At 40.4% G+C, this 10,076-nt stretch overlaps 1 protein-coding gene across 11 annotated transcripts in view; it reads left to right on the top strand.

Annotated features, from left to right (window-relative positions):
- The first annotated feature begins 766 nt into the window (after window positions 1-766).
- The window catches only part of esrrb (estrogen-related receptor beta), a 43,344-nt gene continuing 34,034 nt past the window's right edge, over window positions 767-10,076 (top strand). The window contains exons 1-4 of one of the 11 annotated variants that reach the window (XM_047611865.1): window positions 767-986; window positions 2,411-2,671; window positions 4,232-4,268; window positions 7,750-7,818. Coding sequence is in view for 5 of the 11 variants with exons in the window: in XM_047611858.1 (XP_047467814.1) it covers window positions 4,219-4,268; window positions 7,750-7,818 (119 nt within the window). In the remaining 6 variants the exon portion in view is untranslated. Of the gene's footprint in view, window positions 987-2,410; window positions 2,672-3,935; window positions 4,269-7,749; window positions 7,819-10,076 lie in introns of those variants that run through there. The other 10 variants (XM_047611866.1, XM_047611868.1, XM_047611867.1 and 7 more) reach the window with 10 other exon arrangements.

Below are 10,076 nucleotides of genomic sequence, written 5' to 3'. Positions count from 1 at the left end.
TGTCATGGTATTGACTGTGAATGAGAAAATAAGACCAGGGGTCCAGCAGGAGTCGAGCTGTAACACCAGCTGATATCATAGTTTAATTTCATAGGTTTAAACCTGGTGAAAACTTCTGAACTACACTGAAACTATTCACAAGAAAAAACAAAAAAAACAAACAAAAAAAAAACAGACGCAAAAAACAAAACAAAAAACATTTACATCTGCAGACAAATCAAACGAGAATGTGCGATTCAGTGATCGCCTCGGTTATGTGATACAGCGACTGTGATCTCTGCGGCAGACGCGACGCTGCTATTGTCCTGTTATTTATTCATCAACAGTGGAAACCAAACGACTGCCGCGGCGTTCAGCCTCTTCACGTCCGCCTCACCTGCCGTTTTCTCAGGTGTAGCCCACACACACCCTGGGGGGTGACTAGCAGGGAGGCACAACGAACCAAATTAAATTCTCTAATAGAATTCAAACAGGCACAGGACTCTGTCAAAATGTGAGTGTGTTTGATTCTCACCGTCTGGGGAGTCTAAGGGGATTCGCGAAGCAGTAAAAAATAAAATTGAATATTTACACTAGTGTATTTTTTTTTTTAAGAAAATGTGTGACTTTATAGTCACGAGACAGGCGGTTGCATTTGTAACTTTTTTTTTTCCTTGTATCATACTTTTTTCCTTCTTCTTCTCCACATTTGACCCCGCTCACCTGGTCCCCCAGCCTGCCGGTGGAGGTGTGTTTGGTTTAGCCACAGGGTGCGCGCCGGAGGAGGAGTTGACAGTGTGGCTGCGGTGTGTGACAGTTAAACGGCGCGCTCAGACGCACAGAGCCACACCACCACCACCACCTCTTCTACTACCACCACTACCAGCAGCGGCAGCAGCAAGGGCAGCAGCAGCAGCAGCTGATACGCCACAAACCTGGACCTGGAGACACCCCTTCCACAGTGCGCTGTGCTCAGCCGGGGATGTGACATGACTTGTCCGAGTAAGGTACACCACACATTCATCAACCGCTGTTTATCTTCCAGTTACTATTTTCACATTTTTTTGTAGTGGTTATTAAAAAAAAAAGAAAGAAAGAAAAAAAAAGAACATTTTACTCACCTGTCCGAGTTTGAGTAAATTAGCCTCCACGACTGCGCACGCGGTTTAGCTCTAATTGGGGCAGTGCACGTGGACGTGTAACGATGTAGCTACCGTTTCCTCTGGGGACAGCGACTGAATGAAGTTATCGATTCGGCCCTTTATATGTGCACGAAAACGTTAAATATGGTGTAATTTAGGTTGATCTGACCGTGTGTTTATTGTCAGAAAAATTGCGATTTTTTTTTTTTAACCGCAGATAACTAACACAAACTCTCCGTAGAGTGTAATTTAATGTTGCTTGAGGTCTGTTTTCCCCTCTCTACCAAACTTAAAAACATTTTGTGGAAAACTAACTCGACGTTAGAAAGTTTAAAAATAATAAAAAACAACTTTGAAATATGAGAAATAATGCTAATAATAATAAAGTCATTATTTTATGACAGTATTCATTTTTTTAGGTCACTGACAACTACTTTACTCAAGTCACCTAAAGTGAATCTGTTCTCTTCTTCGTCGATGTGTAGTTGCACCACCCACATATGTAGTATGCAAACACCCAGGCACATGTAAGGTGCACAGGCTGAATAACTGCACACGCATTCAGTGACAAGAAAACAGAAATCGCAGTCATTAAAACAAAACAAAAATCATTTTATATGCTCAGCTCTGGCCTACTGTGCTGACGTTGTCCAGGTCCATCACCTATTCCTAATAGATCCCTTCCTGTCAAATCAGCTGTCACACACCATGGTGTTTTTTTTTCATAACGGAGCTGATAAGAAGCCACCATAGCAGGAGCTGGGCCTTCATAGCTCAGACTGCATGACGAAAGTCTGCTGGGTGTCAAGTCTTGGGAGGCCATAGGAAAATGTGATTTGTCAAATGAGTTATTAGCATGTATGACCGGCGTGCCACCTGTGTCGCGATCACCTGGTGTAAACTTCACCGCGGCTATATTAAGATTTCTGAAGTATTTGGAAATTTGTACATGTCAAACGAGATGAGGCTGGAGTGCTGCAGGTTGAATAGATGGCTCAGTAAGCGTGTCGTCCCCCCCCCTCCTTTTTTTTTTTATTCAGTGTGTGTCTCATTTTGAAATGTGACAACTGTGCTTGATAGTGATTTTATTCTGCTTTAGTGAATTAAACTGACAGGTGTTTGATTTGGCATCAATCTTAATTGGATTTTCATTTGTTTAGTCATTTGTTTTGTCACAAAAAGAGACCAGATGCTGTGTGATCTGTGCCACAGTGGAGGCACTATTGCTGCACATCAATAGGCCTGTGATGATCAATAGGGATTGCGTGATGTTTTTGCATTGATTATAGAAACGTGAGCTGGTGAATGGAACTGGATTCCTCTCCGGGGGGTTATGCTGTTCCTGTTCAGCAGAGAAAACTGAAGACCAGCAGAGCGACACAGCGCACCTTTTTTGCGTGAATCTGCTGGTAGATCACGACTCCTCCTCGCTCACTGTTATTTTTACTGGAGAGGCTGAAGACCGTTGTCAGGCGCCTCGTGAGTTTTTTAAGAAGTGGGAAATCTGACGTTTCTTCTTGCCTCTCTCGGCCCAGTGTCAAGATGCCATGGTAAGCTCTGCTCTTATAATGTGGGGATACAGTAACATGGAGACCCTCACTGACTGTGAAATGGTATCTGCATTCTCTGCATTCTTACTGAGCTTGATCAACAGTGAAACACAGGCGGTCGTAAAGCTGGGGTTAGAGAAGACAGAGCTGGATTTTCCGCTGCTTTAGAAGCTGATGGGCTTCCAGAATATGAGTTATGGCTTGAGATCATCTCTCACAGGTGGTGAAAGGCTCACAATGGTCCCTCACATGTAACACCCGCAAATGGAGCTAACGACACAGCTCAATAAATACATTTACTGTCTGTGGTGGTCTGAAAGCTATTGCTTTTTGAACATGAAGTGCTGCAGATGGGCTGGACTGCTGGCTGGAACTTTTATATCGTGGCTGTGGCTGTTGTCAGAATTGACTTGGTTGTGTGTTATATTAGTACAGGCTCGATCTTGCACGGAGTATGTGTCCTTAAGTTTATTACTGTCACTGAGAAGTTTGATTGGGATGATGTCGGTGTGTAGAATAACATTCCCTTTTCTGTGGCTGATATGTCATGTATTAATGTAGAGAATATACAGAAAGTGCTTTTTTTTTTGTAAAATCACAAAATGAATATGAAATCAAATTGTTTTCTAATGAAATAGAATCAGTTTGTTTAATTTTCAGTAAGTCAGCACAGACAAAGTTTGACAAAAGCTTTAAAATAAATAAAAAGTGAATACTGTAACTCCAACCCAATATTTCCATTATATCTTCATTCCTGTTCGAATTGGACTTTTTTTTTTTTATCATCCACAATCTACTTTTATTTAACTGAGATGGAAACTGTGCGTCCAGCGCTTTTCCAGTCGCATCTCTGTTGTTCATGCGATATGTTGTTTTGTCTATGTGTGTGTGACCCATGTGTGTCGTGCACGGCGGAGTGTGCGAGGGAGCGTTCGGATCCCTCCTCCCCGGTGCTCCGCCGGCCCCTCTGTCGCTTTAAGTCCTGCCCCTCAGAGCCAGCCAACAGCAGCTGTTCCATATTCATCAAGCCCTTGAGTCTTAAAGAGCCCTATCCCGACCACGGAAAGAGTCATTCCTCTCGCTCGCGCTCTCATGCTCTCTCCATCTTAGCGCTCATCCCGCCGCTGCCTGCGCTTCTCTCTCTCTCTCTCTCACCCCCCTTTACCTCTCCGTCTATCTGTCCCTCCCCCCTGCACTCTCTTCCTCTCTCCGTCTCTCTCTCTCTCTGTCATACACACACTTACATACACTCACTTACGAGCTCTCTCTCTCTCTCTCTCTCTCTCTCTCTCACTCCCCCACTCATATATATATATATATACATACATAAACACACACACATACACAACACACATGCTCACGCACACACGCGCCCACTCAATCCATCAGAGTCCAACATACCTGTGCAGGCTGGGGGGAGCGGTGCTGGAGGGGCTTTTCGGCGGCGTTGTCTCTGAGGGTGCTGTGCTATCATTTGGGGAAGAAGCGCGTCTCAATTGTTTTCTCTTTCCTCTTCCTCTCATTCCTGGAATGCTAAAACTGGACTGATGGACATTTCAGAACTTTGTCTTCCAGACCCTCTCAGCTATCATAACCAGTAGGTGCATCTTCTTTCCTTCTTTTACTTTTCTTTTTAACTTACTTCTTGTTATGCAGTTTATTCTCCTGCTTTAAAAAAAAAAAAACCTTTGATCGGTCTTGTTTTGTGTTTCTTGAACCCTTCTAGTCCAGGTTTTGAACTTTTTCCTGTTAACGCCGTTTTCCTTTTTCCTGTTTTCCTTCTTCATCACTAGCTCTTAAACGCGCTTCCTCTCGTTCATTTTGTTGAGGGATTTAAAATAACGTTGGACGTGACGGTGTCGAGCAACAGAGCAGGTGCAACTGTGTGTACGAGTGTGTAGATTTATTGTGTGACCACATCATATATGCTGGTCTTTTTAAATATAATGCAGGGCACGGCTGACGGATTAAACTTGCCCCCTGTGCACACCGTGTATTTTCTCCCTAAAGAATTTGGGGTACCTGTCCGGTTGGGTTAGGAGCTTGATTGCTGATGGCTTTGTTCTTAGATCCGGCCGCCCAGGCAGAATGAGAGTAATATTTTAAGTAGATGAGATTAACGTGGATCCGTGGAATTGAAGAGGATAAATTACACGCTGTAATATATATTTGTAGCCGGGGTAAGACGAATGAAAGCACTCTGTAACCTCAGTGAGCTGGTAAGTCTGTCCCAGTCAGCGGCACAAGCCAAGCTGCTGTCTCAGTCTGGACAGTCTGAGCTCCCACTGCGTACTGGATGAAACTTTGTAAATCCACCAACAACTTACGTTTTTAACAAAAATATATATGTATTTAGTTGTAGAAAATATTTGTTATTTTGGAAACAATTTTATTGGCATGCTACAATATTAGTTAATTCAACAATACACAGATGATGTCAGAAAAAGACTTAAACATGTGTAAAGTTTAGTTTTAATATGATAGTTTTTATGTCAATCTTTATTTTATTTTTTTGTTTTGTTGATACTATTGATAAAATGCAGTACAAGCAGAAGTGGAGATTTGTGTGTAAAATTCTTCCAATTTCTTATGAATTCTTATCATAAGTGACAAAGTACATATTCTTTTAACTTCACTTTTAATATTCTTAATATCATTCAATTTCATTAATAATAGTTAATGAAATAGTTATTTTTTTAGTCTTTAGATTTCAAAGCAATGCAGGATTTTGATTAACTTAAGAGAAATTGATTTAGTGTAAAGTTCAAGAGCTGTTAGTGTCTGTTATACTTAACTCATTTGTGTACTGATATTTTATTTAGTTTAAGCTTTAATCACTGCACATTAGAAGAAGTGATTCTACAAAGCGTAGTAATATCTCAGACAAATCTGCAATTATCTGTGTTATTTAAATTTGACTATGGATTATACAAGTTAAATTTTCTCCTTTCACCTTAATCCAAAAATGCACAGACAGCAGTAGCAAAGTGGATATTTCTGTAACATGTCCCGTATTATAAGCTCAACTATCTTCATGTCTTTCGTTGTGTTAGACGTCTTTATTCCCTAATTTGGAAAACAGACCCAGATTTTTTTTAAAGTGATTTTCACACCACTCCACCAAAAGAAATTGACTACATTTTCCAAAGTTGTTTCATCATTTTCAAATATAGTTTTAAACAGATATTGAATTATATTCACTGTAAAAATGAGAAACACTAATACTTTTGAATAGACATTTTGAATGAAGATAAAAATGATGCTTTTAAAAGATGCACCAGTTTTAATGAATTAAACGAGCTGTCCTTTCAGGTAATCTGAAATTCTGAAACACATTTTAACATTTAGTTTTAGTGTCTATTTGTGAAAGAAGAAAATCAGAAATGTGTCCTGTCAAGTCGTACATAAGTTGCTGTTCATGTTTTTTAGTTTTTTTTTCACAGCATTGCAAGTATTTGCAAATCATTTTAGATTTAGATTCTGTGCAGTAATTAGAATTTTCTATAGGCCTATAATGTTAAAAAATATTAATTTAATACTAAATGACTCTTTAGACTTCAGATTTTTATGTCATATTACATGTCCATATTTTGTGGAAGCTTTGAAATAACAGTGAAGAGGATATTTAGAATTTTAAAGCTCAGTCATAAACTGGTGTTTAATGTATAAAAACGTGCTTATTTACACTATTCATTTTTATTAATGAAATATATTAGTAATATATATTTTTAAGCTACCAAAGGGTTGACACATTTTCTTTATGAAGGAATCATAAGTATTGTCCTGATCACATGTCCACTTTCTGTACATCACTGGCTGCTGCTGCTAGTTTAGGTTCAGCAGTGACTTTCCTGTAATTGCCCAGTGGTATTTGTGGCTGTTTTCTGAGTGCTGGATGTGGCCGTGATGGTTGGGTGAGGTGAGGTATCGTGGGACATATGTGCACCATGCATATACATTTTGATTGGCTTGAGGGCATCGCCACTGTCAGGGAATTGGAAGGAAACCGAGTTTTGACTTGATGATAGACACGCGGCCCCGTTTTTTTTTTTTTTTCTGGCAATAGAAATGTGTGTATCTGAAAGTTTTTTCCCCAAGTATTCTGAAAACGCTAATTCTACTGAAACTCTTCGATCAACATTTTTTACATTGCCGTTGATACGTGTTGTATGACATTTTGACGTACTTTGGCCGGACTTGTTTAAGTCTAAATATCTCTTTGTTCATGCAGTGAGGCGAGTCATTTACTATATGAGTGTGATAGGCTCAGTGCTGGTCTTGTCAGAAGTTGCTACGGCCGAGGATTTCCAGAGTGAGGTCCTCAGTACTTGCTGGAAAAACACACAAAATTTGAGCAGCAGTGATTTGAGATGTGTCTTCTTCCTTCTTCTAAATGTTCCATCATCACCCATGCTTTCCTTAATCCCTGGCAGAGCCACTGCAATAAACTAACTAGGCTATCCAATTTCCCCTCATGAAATAAGAGCTTTTTAATGTATTTTTGGAGAAGCAGAAAGAAGTTAGCACACATTGATGAATTAGATTTCAATTTATTTGACTTCATTCCCAGCTTGCTGCATTAGAGCCTACAAACACCCATCTCTAGCAGTCCGTCCACTTGATTCTTATTAGGTTTCAGAAAACAAGGCGAGGGAATTGCATTAGTGTATCTTAAGTTAAAAGCTCTTTGCTCTTTGACCAAGTGTTTCATTGTTATTGGGTTAATCAGATTTTTGCTGTCTTCATGGAGATGCTATCACAGGCTAGAGGCAGTGGTGGGTAACCAAAGCAGCCGTGCACAGACACTATCCAGATGGGATCAGCTTACGGTAATTTGGTTTCAGAATACATTACCAGAAAAGGCTCCTGGCCGAGAATGGCCACCCCGCTATGAGCCAGGAGCTGGTGGCCTTTGTAGCTGCAGCGTGCGGCCCAGCCTACCCACCTGTCCCACTCCCACCCTCCTCATCTTCCAGAGCATTCAGAAAGTGTCGGGATGTGTGCCTTTTAAAGAAAACCTAATGTGTTTGAGATCAGTTTGTTGCACAATTCTAAATACTTCTTCCTTGTACCAACAGGGCTTTGTTGTCCAATTCATTAGAGAGATTCCTGAGTCCACTCGCCACGCTGGAGCCCTCTCATTTCTGGTATCTAGTATCATTACTTTCACTGTAAATATGTCGCTCAGCTCAGGCTGAGCAGTGGGAGCATGTTGTCCCTGTCCAGGCCAAATGAGGATGCAGAGTGTGTTGGCACTCTCTGGATGTTCACTGTTCTGTAGCTCCACAGTTAGTCAGGTTCATAGTTGTTAGTGCTTTGGCTGGCTTTTAACGAGCTGCTATGTGAAGCTTCCTCCTCTGGTCGTTTATTCCCCAGGTCATTTAATTGGTAAATTAACACCATGAAAAACATACAGTAAATTTAATATTTTTACATCAGGACTCCAATCCACCAATTATTTTTGGAAATATGTGTCAATTCATATAAAAATGTCATGATGGGTTCAATGCATTATATGAAGAAAAAAAAACATTTGAAGCGTAGTTTTAGTTTCACAGTAACGTGCTCTCTCTCTAAATGACGGTGACTGGCTTTCACACCACTTGGTGGTTACCTACCATGCATCTTTAACTTCCTCACAACAGCCATGCACAGAGGAACTAGCAGCCTTCACTGCATGCGGGCCTCCTGATTTCTCGTCCATGGTAACCTTGGACACCTCCGCTGCAGTGTGAGAATCTGTTTAAAAATAACCAGGTCCATTAGTCTAGAAGGATAATAATGCTAGCCTATGTGAGCTCTCATGCCCTTGTGGCAGCAGAGTGCTATCACTGACACGGTGCGTCAGCACTTCTTCCTGTTGCTCTAACGCTGAAGGGCTCCTCTTCATTTACTCACACAAGCATACATGTACATATCCATCCATACACACACACACGTACAAGCAGAACGGAGAAGTTGAGGAAAATTCCTACATCAGGAAAATAGTTGTCACCAGTTGTATTAGTTTACAAGAAAACACCAATCACTAAAAGTAATGTTTGGGTTTATTTGACATCGTCCCTGTAGCTTACAATAGTTATTCATCTGTGAAACAAATTACAGGTCCAGCAGTTCACACTTGGTTAGAAAATGTGATGTAAGGTAGGTAACTATAAGGGTGTTTATCAGTCAAGGCTATTGCTATTGAGCGCTCAGTTGTTTGAAGGTTATGTTTCGGAGCAGTAATTGAAATGCAAAATAACATTAGGATCGATGGTTAGCTTTGTTTATTTATGAAATCAATATTGAAACCGTCCGTCACAGTAGCAGCTCTGATTCCCACTGACAGCTTCACCAAGTCTGAGCCTTGCAAACATAACAGCTTTTAGAGCAAGCACTTTTTTTGTCGTCACTCGTTGGAAAGCTGTGTTCAAATGTTTGGCGTGCATGTGTTACAGACGGAGAGAAAGCTCCTGGGATCAAGTATTGAATCTGTTCAGCCTGATGCAGTGTGTGCATTTAGTTGTGTTATTAACGTGTCTCTACAAAACTACAAAACTACAATCACTTATGCCAGATTTTCCCAGAGGAAGTAGCTCTTCCAGCCTTTGACGTGGGAATTTCTGATTTCTCTGTGCTTGCATCTTTCAAACCGATATGCATCACTCAGAAATCAGACCAAAGGGATCTAACAAATTAACAAAATAAATGAAAAATATGAAAGAGATAAGTTAGTTTTGAGAAACCATTTGTATGTCTGATGGTCTCTGTAGTTGTAAGTAAAAAGTGCAAAATTACTCAAACTAATATGTACTTTTTTATCTATTATCTTTTATTTTATTTTATATTTTCGTTTTTTTTTTTTTTTAAAGATTTCTTCTTCCATTGCTTCTATCTCAGTTCATATTGAAACCTTGTCACTAATGGAAATATGAAAAGAAGTTAAACACAAGGCACTAGAGATTTACCTTTACTCGTGACAGTAATTTAAACTAAGAGATGTGGTTGTGTAAAAGGCTGCTGAGTTTTTTCTTGTCAATGTTTGTTGCTACTTTTAGCACAACCGTGTGCTTACGTGGGCGTATTCCTGCTGCTCAAATCATGAGACAGCCCTAAGCGTAATCAAATGGTCACATTGAGTAGCTGGTTGTTGAACTCTTCCCTTTGACCCGTCCTGTGACACAGACGTGGTGAACGCTGCATTGCACATCTAGATTCCCCAAAGTTTAATTATTCCTGAATGGTGTGGTGGTGAACACCACAGTATAAATCAGTTAGGCCCACTCGCCTTTTTATTACCAGCACTATTTATGGACAATGTGTGGCAGCTGGTAGAGATGAGCCTGTAAAAAGCTAGAGGCTACTGCAATGATTGTGCCGACTGCTGTGGCGTGTGACAGACATAACAATGGTGTTTTTCAGT

The sequence above is a fragment of the Mugil cephalus genome, chromosome 17, assembly GCF_022458985.1.
Source record: "Mugil cephalus isolate CIBA_MC_2020 chromosome 17, CIBA_Mcephalus_1.1, whole genome shotgun sequence".
NCBI classification, from domain to species: domain Eukaryota; kingdom Metazoa; phylum Chordata; class Actinopteri; order Mugiliformes; family Mugilidae; genus Mugil; species Mugil cephalus.
The sequence above is the reverse complement of the archived record's forward strand: the minus strand, read 5'-3'. Positions and strand labels throughout refer to the sequence as shown.